The following is a 22,191-nucleotide window of genomic DNA, read 5'->3' on the forward strand; positions in this document are numbered from 1 at the left end:
AGATGGGAGCTACAAATATTTGAAGTAAAAGTAGACTACATTCCAACCTCATTTTAAGTACAAACTGCAAATCTACTGGCAGTTGCTGTGTTTCTTGATTCCTATACAGTTAAATTTTACCATTTAAAAAGTACTGTACTGTAGGTGTGAAACACTTGAAATTATCTTTGACACATGCCAAATTTGGCCCCGGATATGAACAACTACAAACTGGTGAGAAATCAACTTGAACATCTGTTACTTTGTGAAACTAGTGTGCTTCTTCTGAATGGTTAAAACAAGATATTAAACTGATAATTCCTTGGCAGTGTTTGCACTACTGATTACATTCACAGCTGTCTACAGTTTGCGTTATAACTGCACTGATTTATATTGTACGGTTAACTATTAAACTCTCTCCCGCAACGAAAACAATCTTTGTCTTTCCAAAGTGTCTTTGCAAAGCGGTACTTTAGCTCAAAAGCTCAATGCAGCATTAAACTCTTCTGGTTTGACTCCCAATTTCCGTTAATAAGACGACACAGCGCTTTAATAACTATGAAGGTGCACGCAATTTAATGCTTGTTTCGTTTACAAAATGCAGTCTGTGCGACAATACTATAAAGTTATTAAACTTATTGCTGAGTGTGGATCCTAGACGATTTAGGGGACATCGAACAGACTTAAAAATCATAACACCCATTCCATGACCTTTAAGTACTGTTTGGGTAGGAAGATCATGCATGTTATTTCCTCATAGCCCATTGCAATCACTAAACTACAGTACTTACAGTACACTGTGCAACCACACACAAATTTTAGGATCCAGCAAGAACCATAGGTCAGGCATGGAATGTTTATCAACATGAGTTGACTGTGGTCAGGCGCCTAGCCAAGGAGGGGGGACTAAGGGGGCGACCGCCCCCCCCCCCCCTTGAGCATATTTTTTTTGTATGTTTTAATGATATCGATGTAATTTCAAGCTTAGATGCAACTTACAAGGCCTGGGAAGTGCCATTTTCAGCGATCTGGGAGGCATTTTCAGCCAACTCATGGTGGCGCTACGCAGATAGTTTTCATACCGAATATACCGCTCTGATAGTTTGCCTACAGGTTCGCCCCTCCCTTGGCAAACTCCTCACTACGCACCTGACTGTGGTAACATCACATTCTGTATTTAGTCTGTTTCATTTTTTTAGTAAGTATTCCCAAGCATTTGAAAATACATTTGCAGTCAAAAATAAAAAAAATGGGCAGATGAGTGTTTATGTATTCAATACACATTTACCAGACTCATAAAAAAAAAAAATCAATAAATAAAATGTACATGTACAGGTATTTTGAAGTTTTTCTACTGTAATTGGGTTTATTCCTGGTTTTAAAGGTGGTTACATAGAAAGAACTAGCTATGACAATCAATTTGCTAGAACTAGTTTTTAAAGGTGGTATAGAAAAGAGGCAGAACAATAGTCACTCTGCTTCTAGTTTTCCATTCACACTTCAATATCTTTTATATGTCTTGTAAATACTACTTGATGTTCTTTTTGGCCGTTGATTTCCCTTGCATTATACAGTAAGCAGTGTCCACACTGTGACATATAAATCAGTAGGGTGTTAACCTTAAAGGCATTGGAGACTTGCCCCGAACAGCATGCCGCCATCTTTAAAAACCATGGATATATAACGATACCATGTTGCAATTAAATAGCAACATTTATCATTGTCTTTGAATATATTGTTTTTGGCACAACTGACATATAGAGTTCTCACTACATGGTTGTTAACAGCTTATTGCACAGGTCAAAGCGAGTGGATCTGTTGTGTCAACAAAGTAAAGCCAATGTAAATAATATTCACACTGGACGGGACATGTGGTGTACACAGTACATGTAAAGATATGCATTTATACAATACTGTATACTGTATGTAGCAAGATAGCTATTTATGGCAGAAATCTATCACTGTTCTATTCACTAAAGAGTTAACGTACAAACATACTGTGTGATATGGCCGTTGTAGCTTGACACCTGCTCTTAATCGGTACAATTGACTGTAATCTTTGCCAGAGGGTAATTAATATGCAATATAAGTAGGTAACCACACACCTGATTATATATCGTATATGTAAGATACTGTTTATCTTAATACTGTTTTATACTATTATCTATGTAAGATACTGAATGGTTTGTTATTTACACTTCACATGGGATTGCATATAGTTAGCAGTGTAGTAGCTCTGTACAGACATGTATGCATCGAATCAGTACTTGTAATTAACATTATAGTTACTCGTAGGTAGGCTTGCATGGTAAACCGGTTTAGTACCAAAACCTGTTTTTGCCGACCCAATTTCGGTACTATTTTTTATTTAAGAAAACCGAAAAACGGCCAAAAAACGAAATGTGAATTGCAAATACTGGAAAAACAAAGTTAAAGCTTCCATCCAACATTTGTTGACTTTGGTTTCTCCTATTTACTGTTCTTTTTGCAATATGAAAGTAAATTGCAACAAGAGAATGCTATTCTGCTAGACGACATCGTCAGCTACGATCGGCACACGCCATATACCAGTGCTTGAGTGTGGATAGCTACTGTAGGCCTATGTAACTTTAGGCTATGCAGCCCATATACTGTATATGCGTGAATCAGTTAGGTGACCTTGTAGTGTTGAACTGACCTTGGTGGTCAATGTTAGTAGTTGTGAGAAGTGCACACTCAAAGGACAAGATGCAGTTCAAAATAAATTGTTGTAGAGTCGTTGGTGCTATTTGTCATCATGTATTTGGCCTCGTTCTTGTATTCGGGGCAACTTGGAAACCTACTGTACCCTAGTATATACTTTGCAAGATTTAGAAGGGGGTACCATACCTTTAACTAAAGAGCTTGATACACTCACAGTTTGAGTTTTGTATGTATACTTATTTACCAGATAAATATTTACCAAAGAAGTTTACTTTGGACTCTATTTGTATTTATGAATGCTTTTTGCACCCATAGAAGTCTGCAGTACCATATATGGAATGAGGAAGTATAAAAGCACAGCCGTACCACACTAGTAGTACAGTTCAACTCCTGCGGGTGGCCCTCAATCTCAAATAGTATTAAGAATGTCAATATAAAAGTACATTGTGCTTGGGGTTTAGTACCTCCAAACACTTTACTGTATATGTACTTGATTACAAAGGTTGCTTCACAGCCAGCTCAAATTAGGCAGTAAACAATATTTGCAAAGTGAGTAAGGTTCATGGTACGATAGTCAAGTACAGAGAACCAGGTGTAAGAATATTAGGTCTATATTTATACATTATACAGTAACAATCACACTGTATTAACCAGCTCCTATATAAAGCTTACAATGTATTATTGTAGCTGTGCCATACAGACAACTTATAGGATCTAGTTGAATGCATTTTAAGACCGGATAGTGACCTTGAACTGTGACTAAAAATGTATATATACTGTTGGTCAAATGGTCAAACCAATCTGAAAGTTCTGCAAAGGGAAAGATCTTCGGGCTGAAGAGTAGGTCTTGCCATATTTTATTACAAGAAAAGACGACAAATTCTCTAGGCCGAAAGATAAATTCCAAGGCCAGGGAGAGGTGTCTAACTGTGGAGGGGGGGGGGGGGGAAATTGATTTTGAAGGGTACAATACTTAGCCCCTATTTCCATGACAAGGATACCAGATTTGAAGTTAAAATCAGAATGATTTTAAGGACTGTTGAATAACTGACCTTTCTGTGCTAAAATTGCAGTTGGAATGCCAAATCACGTCCCATCAAAGTGCTTCCACCGTGTTTTGTGTTATTGCAACATTGTCGGAAATACAGTACTACCTAAAATATCCAGACACTTTTAAAAAAAAATTGTCAATCCATCTTGACGCTCATTTAAAGGGTGTGAAGACTCGCGCAAAAAGAAACGTCTAATGCTGGTAATTTGACCTAGTTTCGAATGAGGTGTAAGAGAAGTGTTAAACACCACCATCGAACCCAGACAATACACACACAGCTTGCTACCGTCGGTAATTAAACACTAGTGTACAGTCAGTACATACAGCTGCGGTCAATACCCACAGCACAGTATACAAACAATACAGCGATGGACATCTCAGGTCCAGCTAAAGATACTGTAACAAGGTATCACATTTTATTACTTTCTGCATTTTGTAGCGACACAAACAAAACGTCACTTGCAGGCAACAGAAAGTTAACTTTTTCAGATGGCCGCACGCGGTTTGGGGCAAGTCTTCAATGCCTTTAAGAATAGAAAAGAAGAGGACATATCCACCAAAATCTGAAGAAATTAAAGAGTCAACTAAATTCAGTTCTGTTTACTTCCAGTCCACCAAAACTTGTATCAACAAATGATTTAAATTTGTGTTACACCAATTATTTTTTAAATTATATGTTGTGGGGTGCAAAGTTACTGTATTGAACTAATTAAGCAGTAAGCATCTTGAGAATTACAGAACGAGTCTGCCCACTGAAATTTTGTGACTACAATAGGAACATCCCAAAGGAGGGGTTTCCCCCTGGGTATTAATACTCAATGACATGGTGACACAGAGATATAATTTGAGAGTCATCAAGCTTACAACATGTTGAGACTTCTGTTGACCTTTGACCTTCAGGCATAAGCAGTAAGCAACTTGAGAATTACAGTAGGAGTCTCCTTACTGAATATTTATCAGGTTTATACAAAATATGAGGACTTTGACATCTGTTGCCCTTTGACCTTCACACATAAGAGTAGGGTTTTTGTACTCTGCAAGACAGATATCCACAAGCAGGTATCACATATATACAAAACACACCTATATCGTCAAGTATTTGGCACACAGGAACTTAGTGAAAATAGTGACCTTAAGTGGTACTGTAATGTAAACATACATGTCTACATTACAGGAACAAAGATGTCTTCTCCTCCACAAGGAACAAATAATACAAAATACCCCCTCAAACCAAAATATTGTCAAGCATGTGGCACACAGGAACTTATTAGTGACCTCAAGTGGCACTGCATGTATACATTACAGGAACAAAGGCATGTCTTCTCCCTCCCCAAGGAAAAAAAAAATACAAAATATCCCTCAAAACAAAATACTGTCAAGCATGTGGCACCCACAGGAACTTATTATAAATGACCTTTTAAAAGTGGTACTGCATGTGTCCATTACTGGTTAAAGTTAAATGATGTCACCTTGGTATAATGGAGGGGAATTACCTACAGTATAACAGATAAGATATAACTTACAGCCAAGTACAAACTGCTGGCGTATCAAAGGTCGCCTACGCTGATTAACTTTTGACGTTCACCTTCAGAGATTATCTTTAATAGAGACATAGCTGCAATCAATGTAATCATTGCTTTAAAGTTGCTGTCTTATCCCCTTTTGAGAAATTATCCTATTCCAGCTTTGACATTAAAATTAATCCACTATGCTCTTCATAGTTCACTGACTGGACTAGTCCATAGTTGATAAATTTGCAAACTTAAACAGAGAATTTTTTTTTTAAATTTTCCTTTAACATAAGAAGGATGAAAAAGACCTCACTTTTTAGGCCAACAAAAGAGTTGAAAGATAAACTGCAATATTCTTAGTGGGTAGAGAGATTTGTGTGTGAGGGTACCATAACACCCAATTTCATTTCCTAGTGCATCCTGACTGATTCAGGTTTTTGTCTTTTGGTGTTGCTATTACACACAGAGGTAATGTTAGCAGGTACTGATATATGTACGCTGATGTGCTCCTTTAATTTGATGGTTCGTCCAAGCTCTGCTTATACATGCCAGAAGCATGAGAGTAGACATTGATCTACCTTGGTCCAAGAATCAAACTAAAATTGTTATCCTGGCTTGTTTAAGAAAGTAACTTGGCAAGTACTTGTTTGACTAACAAGGATCAAACTCAACAGTTCAAAATCAGGCATAACAAAAGCAGTCAAATACCATTAACTGTATAGCAGTCACTGCCGAAGATTTCTTACAAAATGTGAATAATAATAATAACATTTGATTTTTATAAAGCGCTTTACACCAGCGATAGGTCTCAAAGCCCTTTCCAGACATTATATTACCCCTGGTCAATCATAACATGTCCCAGAGACAATCCCTCCAGTTGGCAGCAGTTATATACTGTGCCCAATGACAAGTTACCTCACAGGTACCCATTTAACCCCTGGGTGGAGAGAGGCAAGTGATATAAAGCATCTTGCCCAAGGACACAACGCAATGAACTAGGCAGGAATCGAACCAGCAATCCATGGATCACAAGTCCGACGCCTTAGCCAATTGGCCACCACGCTCTGTTGATGTGGGTAGGTTCATCTAGATACATACATGCTGTACAGTATCATCCAATAGTCGCAGTTCCTTTTCCCCTAAAGCTTCACTTAGAGTTAGTTAGCAGCAATAAACACAGGTCTGAAACTCTCACACTCTTTGTCTACCACAGATAGACGTTTCCCAAAGAATTGAATGGTTAGGGGATTTACGAGCACTGACACTAACCTGTCTCAGATATATATCCACTTTCCAGTCTACTGTACCTAGATGACACATAACATGTCTCTCACCACTGGGCTCCATGTATTGCGCCTTGGGGACCCAGCCCACCCCCCTCCCCACACCCTCTTCTCTTTCAGGATCAACCAATCAGAATCAGAAGATATGTTGATTGGAGGCAGGTACGGGAGAAGCGAAGTAAACTCAAACAACATAGTAGCAGGGAATGCTTAAAGACAGAGCTACAAAGTCATCATGGTGACTTGAACTAGTTTGTACCCATCCAATAACTAGTTTGCTGCAACATTGTCATTGTGAGCAATGTGTTGAGATCGAGGCAGACCGTACAATCATCGCTGTGAATTTATACTCATGCATGTCTCCTTGGCTGGAGTCTTTCAGTAAACTTCAGTTGTTAGGAATTGCTCCTGAAGACTCTAGATTTGACCTGCATAAATATATACTTACTCTTCAGCATCCATAGATTTGATGGGTGCAACATAGTTACTAGGAATGTAGCCTTCATGGTTGGTTGTCAATGATTTGGCCACCCACCAGTCACCACTGTAGCAAAATGAAAAAAAATAGAAGACATTCTTCTCAATTATAAATGAAACATTAATGTAATTATAATGTGACTGCCAACCTGTACATCCCTCAGGGGAATACTTTCAGAAGTATCTGCATTTCAGCAATGTAACATTATTTCACTTTACATATGGATTTTATTTTCCAATTACTTGCTGCACCGTTCAGTAATCCTCTCTCACCCAGAAAGGTTCAATAAAGCTGGTTCTTGATGGTGCATTACAAATGTTCATTATTATTATTACAGTAGTACTACTTTTGTCAGCTGGGGAACACACAGCATTTAATAGCGTTGTGAGGTAGTGCAAATTTCACACAACCGGTAGTGTTGCAACATGAATCCCGGTATCGTAACGACTACCGGGATGTTCCTCAACATTTCATCTATATATAGTTCAAAGCACTTAATTACGAGACTGTCAATGTCATTCATTCAATGGCTTGGCTAGCTAGGCCAACTACATACTCTCACACGCACGTTTATCAAGGAAGACATCCAAAATGACACGCTTTATTAGGGCCTATATATTTTAACATACCCTTTCAATAAGCAAAAACATAAACCTTGGAAAAAAGCACCGCACACCATCCTCCATTCATACTCGACGCACAATGTTAGATTAACATATATTCGTACGTGGACAAAACCTGTAATCCGTACACAAACAGAAATTGGGGATTCCCCACTATTCCCTGATATTGGAATTGGGCAACCCTTCAAGTTCAAAAGTTCACACTGAAAAGTTTTCAACTATCAAAAGGTCACCGCGTATTTGGAACTTCAGACAAGAAGAATGTAACAAAGGTCTATGTAAATACCGGATTATAAACTACAGTATATATACATGAGAATAGTACTGAATTATTTATATCGTTAACCGGCTGTTGTTTTCTCCAGAAAATATACTTTTAATTTATAAGTACAATATCCATCTCGTAAGACGAAATGTAACAGGACCGTAAAAATACTCAAAAAGTTATCTCTTCTTTGGAAGTCCTTGCGCATTCCTCCATCTTGAAAGAACCCATGTGAAACACTTCCTGGGACTTTTAAAAAGCACCATTCTGTGATTGTGCTCAATTTAACTTATGATCACACTGAAGACGACCTTGTAGTAGACGTCAGTAATTACAGAAAATAATTGGTAACATCTTTGAGTCCACGGCGTGAAATCGATCATACTTTACCTGTCATCGACGATGTGAAGAGTTTCGCCTTTTCTGAATGTGAGATCACCTTCTGTCCGAGCATTGTAATCGAAGAGAGCTGTGCACAGTTTACGTGTGTCTTCTGCAAAATAGAAAGGTCAACGAAGGTCATATCCATAAACTTTTGCAACTTTTCTGAAAATCGGTTTGACGATAATGATATAGATCATGATAACTACAGTGCTGTGTAAAACGTTGGGTATAAAAATGCCACTGAGTTTTTTGGGGTCTAATTTCAATCACAACATTTTTTTAAATCCCCCTTTGGCAAAACTACTTGTTATGATAATAATAAGAATCCTGGAGTCATATAACTTTTGCTAAGTACTGCTCAGGGAACAAGTGACAGTCGTTCACATTCCTACTATAACCGTCATGAAACATTCATCATTCATGAACACTCGTCTCGTAGCTGAATTAACACTGTACTGTACATGCTCATCACAGGAACATGTCGTTTGACATTGCCTTGGCCTATCGGTTTTATGTGTCAGTAAATACAGTTTTGTGCAGTTTAGTACGCACTGTGTGTTATGCTCATGATCCATACATGTAATTAACACATCAATCTTCTCCAAAATATAAATTATTTACCTAATTAAATTGCATCTTTTCCAACTTACACAAGCAATGCTCCTTTTTGAATCACAAGTTTTTAATTTAAATGTTTTTCTTGGTGTTTTTTTTTTTATAGTGGTACTGTACATAACTGTGTACTTAATGGTTTTGGTGCTGTACATCTGTTAAGGAACAGCACTGCACCACAGAGTTATATTGACCTAAACTTCCTTGTTGAAGTACAACGATAGATAATGTATTTTTGTACTTTGATAAAGTACTGTATTTCAAGTGAAACACCATTTTGCCAACAACTTCCTTATTATGAAGTTGATCCAAAGCCTCAGGAGTCAAACTTGACACCAATAGTAATGAACGTACAGTACAGTAGAACCGGACCAGTCTAGTGTGCACTGTACATGCATGATACTATAGGTGTGCAAGCGGTAAAGTTTTAAAAAATGTATAGATGTTCAGAAAAAAAAAAAGGTTTATGTGATGGTTTGATAACTGATAACTCGGTCAATTCAGGGCACATTAATCTCTGGGAATAAATTTAGTGTTGAAATTTTGTATATATATGTATAGTACTTTATTCAGACTTTTTGAAGGCTCTCAAACTCGTCCTAGGTCAAATTGTATGGTGACTGTCTGCAGACACTGCTATGTACACATCTTTGTGGAATGGCGGATTGCCCATTTAGCATCGCATTTTGCAATGGGATATGATATATTGGTGTGGCGGGACGAAATGACAAATTTCATGAATTAATTGATGGACGTGGTACATTGGGCTTTAAAGTAATATCAAAAGTACAGTGCTGGGGTAAAAATATAATTTACTTTTTATTAATAAAAGATAACAAGATCAACTATTTTTCTGTTTGTGATGAAATGATTATCATTCACCATAATTCCCTAGCAAGGATACTGTACATCAATATACTGTATGGTAATGACCATGCACATGGCGGTCCAACCGAATGTCGGTGACTGGAAATGTTCACAAAATTTCCACATTAGAGCTCTAGTAAGTTTCTTACTGTAGTTACAGTATAGCCTTAGTGTAGGTGTCAATGCTTCATACTGTACATGTGTACTAAATTAACTAGTCCAACAGCTCATTGAACTACATGTTGATAACAAACTTCTGTATGGGGGGTGCCCTCTAAAGGGAGTCGCAAAATCGTTTCTGTACGGTGGGATGCAGGATTTTTTCCAGTAAGTCAGTAAACAGGCTAGTTTTCAGTTTTCAGAGCTTGCAGACAGCAGAGCGATTCATTTTATTAAGGCCAACATCCAAACTACCTCTATTGCTTTGATTAAAGTTCTTAGCATTGATTCTGACGGTTGGGAGACTGGTGGGTCGTGGCTCAGTCCTCATGGAAGAACCTGGGTTGTGTGCAACCTACTGTACAAGTTTGCTGAGAGCTGCCCTGCATGGTAACAGAGCTATACTAACTAGATTTCTGCTGTGCATCCCAAGTATGACTAGAACTGCATTTGACTGCAAATACACAGCATTGTAGTGTGCGTAGATGTGCTTGCAGTATTAGATAGAACATTTCGGTTGTTAATGACCGGTGTTATTTTTTGGGCGGACAACACACCAGGGATTATAATCATGTAGGTACCTAAAAGTGAGGGCGCTTGTGAACGCCGTGACAGGCTCAGAATAAGTTGGCTACGCAGCTACCCAGAACTGAAACTGCAAATGTACAGAGACTATATGAAACTTAGAGTTTCAACATCCAGTCATGTATAGGTATCGTTCACTTTGCCAGTACAGGTAATGCCAATATTGTGGCGCTCATACGCCCTACAATAAAATTAGACAGTTTGTACTATGTACTGTACTGTTCATGTACAGTCAATATTTACAGAACTTTAGTGTTAAAATTTTGTGTACATAGCAGGTTTATGGGTTCTGAAGTTCCTCTTTTGAAATAGCACTATGGTTTCTGCTTGCAAAAACTAGATATGCATCTTAATACTTCCAGGTACAGTATACTGTACGCAAACTTAAATGCACGCTTTTGCAATACTGTAGCATTTTGCTATTCGATACCGGATAAATTACAGTATGTTCATGATCATGTACAGTATGTACATGAATGTGAAGTACTGAACAGTACTTGGGGCAATTAATATACTAGAAAATATGAGAACTACTTTGATTGATTTCAAGCCTGGCATTTGAAATGGCTCCTTCCTTATAACTGGCCTGCAGTGCCTATGGTGTGGGTCCTTGCTGACATTAACATGTCTACTGCCTGTATGGTACTGCACCTACTGTACATCCATACAGTACATGTGCTGTAAGCTTACTGTGCACCACTGGCATTGCAGGAACTAGTACACACTGTATACAGACTTAGTAAATTTATGTATTTTATCAAGAGTAAGCTTTGTCAATTGCCATCCTGTTCAATGTTAAAGTCTGTAAAATGATCAAGTTGTGCTACGTACAAGGGGTTGATACTAGTCTTTTCATAAGTACAGTACAACCTTGGTGTTGACTGTACCTAATGCTGTAGCCCTTCAAATTATTGAACTGTGCAATGTATTGTCAGGTTTCTATTGTTCTGCAGTCCTTATTGTTCACATCTCAGAATAAAGTGTTTGTCCCTTGCTATGTAAGGCAGCAGGCACTGTATAAACACTGTACATATATGACACACTGCCCCTAGACTGTAAGTTTCTGAATATTATATCTTTCAAAATTCCAAGTATACAGTGGATTGGTAAATAGAGTTAGAATACAGTAGGTACAGTAAACTGCTGGTCCTACAGTATTTTTCTATAACACATTTTGCGATTGAAACAAATTTGCCTCTGGTGTTCTTTCTCTCTAGTTTATGTACTGTAGGGAAAGGGACAAACATGTCTACAATTGTTGTTACACCCTTTTGCACCAACTTTAGGCGTGAAGTAGTGTGTGTGTGTGGAATGTATGAATGGTGACAAAAAGTTCTCTTAAATTATTAAAATTGTTCCAATGTTCATACGTTCACAAGCAGTATTAATACTATTTTAGCCTTTGAAGAAGATCCTGCTAGGATCGAAATGTCAGGCCAACTTACTTTTACACATTCTCTTACACAGGCTCTCTAGTGAATCTAGGCAGTTTGCAAACAGTTTCATTTGTATTTAGTTTAAATACTACACAGTGAACCTGTAGGAGAATGATGCATGGACCTAACCATTTCTAAGCCTAATATACTCAAAATAGCGAAATCAATACCAATCAATACCATGGACAGCTTTACAATGCTGTTGCCTATGTCTACCACAGAGCAATAAACAGTGATGAAAATGACAACTTTTGTTTTTGCGTCCTGGCATTGTTTTGTAGGTTACTGAATCACAGTATCTGGCATCAAGTTTATTACATTGCTATGCACTAGTGTTACCTACTGTGAAGTTTTGCCTGAAATTATGTGCAGTACATTTAAGTTATGAAAGGTACACTAAAGCCTGTAAACTGTGCACATTAAACCTGGCTCAAAATTTAAGCCATGATCGAACAGTATTTAATATACAAATTACCAGTATTTTAATATTTTCTGTACATGTAGTGCAATGTATGTACTTAGTTGGACATTAAAAGAGCATCAACTGTTTACAAGCCAAGTTAAACATAGTTACAGAATTATAGTCAAAACATGGAAATGCCAAAACAGTTGCACATACAGGTATATCTATTGACTATGGTCAATAGTCCAGGGTCCATTGTTTTCTACAATACTTATAGACTGTACACTACCAGTTACATAGCTATCCATTTATTGCATTGCAAATATGCTACAGTAACTGTATGCAAACTTACTGTATGTGGGTCAGATCCAAAACCTCTGCCAATGTTATGGACGGAATTCACAGAGATAAAGTCCCATCAAAAATAGTGTGAGAGTTAGTATTTGGTGAGGTATGCATGATTGATCTAAGTTGGGATACCTCTACCATATTATGGAAAAAAATTAATTGGGTGGTGCAATATTAGTCTGAATATGCAAATTAGGTGTTCGTTATGGACGGAATCAGAAAAATGATCAATTCCCACCAACCTTCATAGTGGGTCAAAACTCTGTGAAGTGTTCAGGATTTCAAAGTTTAAGGTACTTTACATCACAGGCCTGGTACCTAAGCTTTATCATACTCCTACTCATAATCTTCAATGTACCTCCATTAACCCACTACCCCAAACCAAAATTCTGTGTTATGGACGGAATGTACAACGTTATGGACGGAAGGTTTCGTCCTGATTTAGGATCAACTCTTGAATTGTGAAGTGTGTGTTATAAGTTAATACTTATGGCCAATATGTGTAATAATATCAAATAAAATTGAATTTATTACAAGAAGGGAAAGAGCTAGACCTGAAATAGGAATTGTTATGGACAGAATGTTATGGACGGAAAGTATTGAATTAGCCTAAAATGAATTGCTATAGCACATGAAAAGTTTCACTCTTGCTGAAGGTACTCATCAGGTGGCTTTCAGCACTATAAGCAGAGGCTGTCAGTACTTTTCCCATTTGTTTTTTTCACTTTTGTGGCTTCACCTCCTTCAAACAATGCCAATGAAATCAAAGTTTCACCAGTCTGCAAAACTTGTATGAAAGAAAACAACACATGCAAATATTTTTTATTTTTTAATTCAAAACACTTTCAGCTGTAACAAGATGAACCTTATTGTTCATAAAAAAATTAAACCTTGGACCTGTACATGGACAGCAATAGCCCTCTTTTAAACAAGGTCATGAACGAGAACATCAGTAAACTTTCAACACTTTAACATTACCACAAAAACTGTGGACATGGGAAGCCTGTATGGTTGAACAGTCATGAAAATTTGAAATAGACTTTTCAATCTCAACAAAATACATTGATTCATGTTTGTCAAAATTTTCCGTCACCATCACGGCTCACAATCTCTTTGAAACTTGTCAGTGAATATATTCAATCACCTTTGTTGCAATTCCCACTTTGCTACTTGAAATTGGGAGGACAGGCTGTTCTAGTTTCCCCATGATCATTCCTAGTGGGATCCAAGATTTGTCTTCAGGTGATGGCCAGAAGAAAGTATTGGTAGGGCCCTTAGGGTGTAGGAAGGAGACATAGACATCATTATTGTCAACTGATATTTGGTCCACCTTTTCCAACCACCAGTCTCCTTCATACACAAAAACCACATTGCATGAGGATGACAACTTGGATTAGGGTCATTCCGTGTCAAATCACGGATGGCTGTTGCTGCACCCTCTCTAAAAATTCCCAAATGTTTTGTATGATTGGACCATCATGAATATTCTGAAAATTTCAGTTGCATTGCTTTACAATTGGCCGATTTATCACACTTTGAAATTCCGCAATTTGTCGCCACCATGGCATTTTCTTGACTTTTGAGGTCTCATTTCTCAGCAATTAAACATTCTACTACCTTTCTATTACAGATGCCTATAGAGTCTATCCCATAGAATAGGAAAATAAAAAATTAGGCTACAAAAATTTTGTCTTGTGGAGTTAGGTCAACTTAAAAGTGTCAAAATATTCAATTTTTGTACTTTTCACTAAAAAATGTGCTACTTTTAGTGATGAATTGCTCCTAAACCATTGCTTCAGGGTACTTGATTCTTTCAGAGGTTATTATGTCTGGTACAACCATTATAAAATCATGATTACAATGCTTTCCTATGATATGTAAACTTGCAAGTTGTGCAACTCTAAAGTTGCTATTTCATGCTGCGATTCAGCATGAGGCATGATTCAGCATGAGGCATGAGTTTTGATGCCAAATTTTTACCAAAGTAACCATGTTAGAGCTGTCAGGGATTTATACTTTAATTTTAAGTATCAAGTTCTTACACCTAAACAAATTTCAGGGTTCTAGCTGTTCTCAATAATAATTTATGAAGTTGTTAAGCTGCTCCGATGTACAAAAGAGGTCATCTTTGACGGCCAATAACTCAAAAACGCGTCATGGTGAAAAAATCTGATAATTTTTTCTGGAAGAGATATAGTACAACCCTGTTTGTACAAACAATTTCAGGAGGGTGCTTGCCTTATTTTGAAATGAAATATCCTCAAAGTTTTGGATTTTTACAATAATATCTTCTATTCTTTTTTTTTTAATTTAGGGAAAACATCACCTGAAAGCCTAGAAAAATACTGTAATGTACAGTACATGTAAAAAAAGGTCACATTGGATGTCTTTGATTTAACTTATTAAAAAACATTCTGCATAGTTTCTCCAAAGATAGTAATTTCCATCCATAACATTCACATTCCGTCCGTAACGTTTTCCTAATTCCATCCATAACACAGATGTTTCACTGAACCCCAGTTTATCTATGTGCAAGAATCTGGTAATTTTTCACTTCATCCTTAATGGCATTGATAACCTTCAGAAGATTACATGCAAATTTTATCACTGAAGTGAACTTTAAAATTGCCAGGAGATTAATGACATCAGGTAGCGTTATGGACGGAAATAATGATTTTCTTCTCGATTAGCATCTTAATTAGGGATGCCCTACTTAATTTTTCCAAAAACTATTTTGGAGAGATCAGTACCATAAACAATTATTCAGGTGCAGATTCCTGTGAATTCCATCATTCCTTGCACAAATTTGCACAAGTTCAGTGGCACAAATTGCTGTTTCCGTCCATAACGCTGGCTTAAGTGCATTGTCGATATAATTAAGCAGTACTCGTTAACAAAGAAACATACAAATTTAATTTTTTTGCCAAGCAAGCTTAAATTGTTCTTCTTTTGGACAAAACTATCAAAATTGATAACTATGATCATCTAAATTTTAGCCCTGAGGTTGACAGGTTTTGGATCTGACCCATGTATAGCTGACCATGCAAACTGTGTTAAAGGGTGTGAAGACTCACACAAAAAGAAACGTCTAATGCCGGTAATTTGACCTAGTTTCGAATGAGGTGTACCAGAAGTGTTAAACACCACCAATGTGATCACCAAGCAAAAAAAAAATTGAATACCAGCGCTGTATGTATGTTTAAAGTCTGCACATGTACTAGTTAATTGAATATATAGCTTGTCCAGAGAACTTACTCTTTAAATAAAGTGCATAAACACATAACAGCATACACAGTTAGCAAAATTTATACCTTTAAACTTCTTTCTTCATCAGATTTATTTGTGTAATTAATCAAGCTCGTCAAAATATTATTCATTACCAAAGTATCCAAAAGTTAATTTAACTCCTTTCAAACTGTATTAAAATTGATACAAAGTTTAATCAACGCTTGTACAGTAACAGTTTATTTACTTACTGTAAGTAGATCCAACTAAGCTTACTATGATACAGTACAAATATAGCTAGTTCAGGAAATTGCTCTCTGAGTACATGAAGATGTCAGGAAATTAAAAGGCCCTAGAGGTTGCTCAAATGTCGGAAAATTTGGAAAATTCTAATTTATTAGTACCGTAAATTTTTTTCCACACTTTAATTGAAATCAAGGCAAACTTTGAACAATTCAGATGAATTTTTTGACGTCTGGAATAATAACCCACAAATAGTTGTTTTGGATCGAACTACTTTTGGGGTTTTGCAGACCATTTTGCTGAGCTAGGACAAGAATAGTTTTAATAAACTTATTAACCATATCCGCAACTCCCGCAAGTATACAGTACAGAACCTTGTACTGTATCTATAGTACTCCAACTCATACCAAGGGGAATGCTACCTGTACTTTAAACTCTGCCGGGAGTTGTACCAGTTGTCACTACAAATCAGACCGAAGCAATGTAATACCCTGTTACTTCCTCTACATAATTACAGTACTAGCACTCTACATAGCGATAACCATTAATTTAGCTTATAATACAGAAGAGTGTACATGTATACAGAAGTTTCCTGGGTCTTCTTTTAGCCCTTCATGCAATACAGGTTACTTCTAAAAGTACAGTATCAATGCACTGTGCAGTATATGAACACAAATTGTCACACAAAAATTTGGTTGCATAAAATATCAACGGTTTTCTCCAATTAAAGGATGACTTTAGGCAGAATGTTAGTCCCGAAGAATCATAGTCCAAGAAGGACGAACAATTTGAGTGACAACAGTAATTTACAGAGTATAAAACTCTACTTATCGAGATATTCACGGTCTTTAAATTTGCTTAATTAGCGTATCTGGAATTGCTCCTTTAAGGCTACTGTTAACTGATGGTGACATCACCTCCTCAGTGCAGGCATTAATGTTAATGTTACTCAATTGTATTACTGTATACATCATGTTCACATGAAATCAGCTAATGTCTTACATGTTCTTTCAACTTCATTTTGAGAGTTGAACAGTTATTTCTCACCAAAAAAAAGGGGGTGAAAAAACTACATTGAACTGATGGCAATGCTGTTTAGCAGTCCACAACATATATTTAAACTAATGTTAAATGTTAGGCACATAGGCAGATACATGATGCATTGGAAAATAATGTTTATGTGCAGTATGAAATTTAAACCTTTCCCACCAAAAGTAAGTGATAAACAAAGTATAACATTTCGCAGAATCATAAATAAGCAGCAAGGCCTACTGTGATGTCTCAAACAATTCCAAAGAACATTGGCAAACAAAGTTTACGAAGGTACAATAGCTTGACTTCTGTAACATTAGGGCTCCTCTAGTACTACTAAGCATATATACTATGTACAGTAGTCAGGTGTATGTGAGTCCAAAGCCTACAGTATACAGTACCTCACTGCTACTTTGCAGTGCTACTCGATAAGGGTGACTTTCTACATTTCCCAATTACTGTATTTATGTTGTCTTTTAGATGCAGAATGGTGCACAAAAAATATTGAGCACTATTACTTCATTTAACTGCATAGATATAAGTGATCTTATGCAATGAATATCTATAGGTTGACAAAGCATAGAATCTTCCAATCACAACTGCTGTTGAGTGAAAAACTTTGCTATAGATCATGGCAGCGATAACAGCAAACTAGTCTCAAAATTCCTTAAATTAACATTATCATATTTTTTTAATTATGACTGATGGCATGTAGGAAATGCCTTACATAATAATGTATGTTGTCAAAACTGTTTTACCGAATTGACAGATTAATCGTGTATTGTGGATTTGATTTTCTGTTTATCAACTCTAAAGGGACCATCTTATGTCATTAACCCATGAATTTTAATATGAAAAAAATTTGACATAAAATATGGTTACATTGTTAAAGGTTTGTTTAGTATATATTTAACACTCAATCTTAACTTCAGATGGGGATGTCCACATGTGTATTGTTAGTACTTAGTCCACTTGGGCCGCTACTGTTGTACTGTACAATACTCTACTCAGTGGCGGAGCTAGGGGTATTGGTCAGGAGGGGCGAGAATGGTCTGTAGTGGCCGCTGCGCTTTCGACACTTTCTTTGCGGAGCGCCACCACAGGTTGGCGCGTAGCATACAGAAATTGTTTGAGTAAAGATACTCCCTAGATCGCCGGAAATGACCCTTTCCAGGCCTGGCTAATGTGCAGATAAACGAAGAATAAATAGGTGTCATCGCCAAATTACACCAAAAAAATGTGACAAATGGCAATAGGTAGATGAGAGCGCAATGAAAAAGTCAAATAATCGCGAATAGTCAAAAGTGGTAAAGAGCTGAAAAGGGCGCCAGTAGTCCATTTGAGTCCGTCAGGGGGGGGCATCCGCCCCCCCCCTGACTGTATGGACGCTCCGCCACTGAATCTACTGTGTACATAGGTATTGCCTAAAGTGTATTACATAGCCATCATGATATTGATGTTCAATGAACTTTCTTAACTGTTTTTAAGAATTAATGAACACACATATTATGCATGCCTTTAAACACATTACGTACTGTACTTCGAAGTCTCAAAATGTTTCATATAATAAATTGTTATTTTAGATTTTAAATGATGTTAAATTCTCTGTGTGATTATAATTGCTCAGTGAAGTTTGTGAACTATCTCCTCACATAAAGACTTACTGTACATTTGTAATGCATTTGCAGATAGCCAACCATTTTACACAGTTAATTCCCATTGAGATTGGTAATTGACAAAACTCAGTTTTCAACTGAAACTTGCTTCAAGTTCTCCAAAGTACTGCTTTCCTCATTCTGTGAAATGTTTGCAACGATAGCCTCGCTTATATTGGGGTTGGACTAGTCCACGAGTCACTCGCCAAATTGTCGAGCGTAGTGCATTTTCTATTCGCCAATGGCAAGTTGGTGACTGTATTTGTCAATGCCTGATCGATACTGCACATAGCTCAAAACTTACTCTACAGGTACTTGGATATTATGAGCAGTGGTACCATCTCCAACTTATATACATGAATGGCAAAGTTTTGTTGGACATTAACAACAAGGAACAATTATCAATTGATGAAAAAATACTCTTTGACAAATGCCTGTGGAATGTCCGCAGATCTGAAAAAAAAGGTAGATAGCAAGTCACCCCCGAGTTATAGGGACATTGGGGTGCAGTCTTGACAGTTACCAATTTACCTGCAGTGGGTACAGGAACAATCGAAAGTTTGTTTGTGGATAGGATAAAGGTGAAAAGAGGAATGTCAGCTGTACAATTATGTGACATACACAAAGATTCAAATTTTGCCAAGAATACATTGGAAATAAAATGACATTTTCTAGGGATGCACCGGATCCAAATTTTTGGATCTGGCCGGAACCGGATTTTGCCGGATAGTACTGTACATGAAATCCGGACCGGATTTTTTCATTACACAAAAGAAATCATTAATAAGAAACTTAGAAGTATGAAACAAGGAGCAAATCTTAGGTGACGTATACGCATATTATAAAGAAGGTGAAATTAAGACCCCATTTATGAGATTAAATATAAATTAAACATGTTAAACCTAATTTTTCCTTACTTTGAATGTTTTTATTAATTTTTGGAAATAGTTTATATTGATTTAAGTTAATACCAACACCTTAAGGAATAATTCAGGCCAGATTTTGAAAAAGATCCAGCCAGATTTTGAAAAAGTTCCGGCCGGATTTTGAAAAATATCTGGCCGGAACCGGATAATTGCTCACTATCCGGCCGGATAGTCTGGCCGGACCGGATATCCGGTGCATCCCTAACATTTTCGCCTTTTTCCACTGAGTACTAGATACTTACCAAGAGGAGGCGGGAGTGGAGGAGGAGCTGGTGTAGGACCACGATCTTTGGTACTGCTACTCCGAGGTCTCGGTGGAGCAGTTTCTTTGCTACCAAGACATCCCATCCTGAAAATATTTAAACCCCAAGTGAGCAGTAGAGGCTTGCTGTTGACTGCCAAAGAAACTTGTCAGTACACACCACTTCTGAATGCAGGTTCTGATTCAAGAATAGGAAGAATTCTCTCTGACAGTATTTCCTGCGACGAAAAACAATTATAAATAAAGTAATATGATCAGTACAGCACAAAATGGTGCACTTATACTCAGCAAACATTAATCTTGCAAAAATGATCATGGGAACAGCCCAAATTAGTACTTAAAACAGATACACTTACCTGTTTAACTACTAATTTTGGTTGGTCCATCTGGTACCCGTTCATTTATCTACAAAACCCGAAGTCTGTTATTGTATAGTAGAGGCAGATGGGTACATGTATATATCTTTTCAATTTGAACAATGGGAGATCGGTTACACTTGGCAAAAGTCAATTACACAGCTTCTTACTTGTAAGAAAGTTACTAAATACCTACAGCACCACACTACCAGTCTTTTCATGACTGTGCCTATCCCTTGAATCTACGTACTTTCCTATTGGTGTGCATACAGCTACAGTACTGTATGCAACCAGTGCTCCAGGAGGTTGTGGCTAAATAATGTATACGTTAGTTGGTAACTGGAGAACCTAGCCTAATAAATAATAATAACAATATTCAGTGCAGTTAATTGTACCACTCTTAAGAGACCACAAACGTATTAGAAGCCCGCAAGGGGTGATGGATAACAACTTTCACGTGGCGTGGCTTCCAATTCAACATTTTAACTCAAATTTGGAATCTTTTCAATTTAGAAACTCATTTTCAGATGGGAAAATCACAGATTGCTCATGGGCGAAAAACCCAACTTACTTTGACCCGGCCGGGAATCAAACACCTCGGCCACAGCACCGCACTCAGTATAGCCATTCCTAATTGTTAAACAGTGATATCTATAGTGGAATACTGAGCTACAGTAGTTATCTTGTAGAGCTACCTGTAGCCTAGCTAGTGTCTACAATGTTAAGACCTACCAATTATCATACAAACTCATCCACTTTGATTCAAAAGTATGAATGCTGATTATTTTTTAATAGGCTACCTACAGTAATAATTACTAATATGTTTCATAGCAAAATCTTTCAAGTAAATGTTACTCTGTGTCAATTGTTTGGAAATTTGAAAGGAAGAACATAGTCTACAGTATGCTGTTATATTCCCAATGATACATAAGTGCTAGCGCCAGGAACTGCACCTTTGAACAAGATATCAGCAGCACCGATCCATAACTAGAACTACGTTTCCAAATGCACTGCGATGTTCTGACCATTCAACTTCTGACACTAAGTAATTAGGCTATATATTGTAAGTTATGTACAGGACAAAAAAGTTCATAGCATCCTAAAAGAGCATCACACACTACAAGACATACTGTAGGTTAGGCCTACTTATAGCAGTCAAATTTGTGCTCTACTGTTAGGCCCGGGCCTGTTCCATCTTACAATTGGCATTTCCCGTAACAGTACGTCTAGGCCTAGCGTATGTTAAGTGGAAATTGACTAAGGACCCTAACTGCGGTAGGGTTGTTACTCCTACCGTTAGCTAAGGAAACGCTACCTTAGGCTAATGTAGGCCTAGCCATATCCTGAACTCCACTTTCGTATCACTCACCAAAATGCTCTGGTTGAATCAACTAATTTTTTCTTCAGTCGTATTATGACTTAATCATAAATTCTCATCAAATTCATGTCGATTTCCTGCAATAATGCACATAAACTGTCTAAGCGAAGTATCCTTGGACTGACACATGTGGGTATTTCATGCTAAAATGATAGCAACCTTCCCCGTTGACTAAGAACAAGAACCCACATAGATGTACTGTAAGCACCGTGTTAAACGCGAGGCTACACCAACAAGTTCCGGTAGTACATGAAAACTTTTTTGTTGACACAATCACTGTGCTGCATAAGTCGTGTACACCATGGATAGGTAAAGTTTGTCGGGGAGTTCCGGGATATTATTGAGGACGCTGGTCATTTTCATTGCGCAGAGCCGTAGGACTCATATATTTTGAATACTGATTGAGAAAGGATACAGCAAGAGTCGAACCATTAAAGGAGTATTCCAG

General features: G+C 37.3%; 1 protein-coding gene across 1 annotated transcript in view; it reads right to left on the reverse strand.

Annotated features, from left to right (window-relative positions):
- Positions 1–21,986, reverse strand: part of LOC139973272 (tyrosine-protein kinase Fyn-like) — a 36,486-nt gene extending 14,500 nt beyond the window's left edge. The window contains exons 1-4 of the mRNA XM_071979828.1: positions 21,735–21,986; positions 19,990–20,227; positions 8,263–8,365; positions 6,955–7,050 (exon numbers count right to left, since the gene is read on the reverse strand). Coding sequence (XP_071835929.1) covers positions 6,955–7,050; positions 8,263–8,365; positions 19,990–20,095 — 305 coding nt within the window. The 5' untranslated portion in view covers positions 20,096–20,227; positions 21,735–21,986. The remainder of the gene's footprint in view (positions 1–6,954; positions 7,051–8,262; positions 8,366–19,989; positions 20,228–21,734) is intronic.
- Positions 21,987–22,191: the final 205 nt, after the last annotated feature.

This window comes from Apostichopus japonicus, chromosome 9, assembly GCF_037975245.1.
Source record: "Apostichopus japonicus isolate 1M-3 chromosome 9, ASM3797524v1, whole genome shotgun sequence".
Lineage (NCBI taxonomy): Eukaryota > Metazoa > Echinodermata > Holothuroidea > Aspidochirotida > Stichopodidae > Apostichopus > Apostichopus japonicus.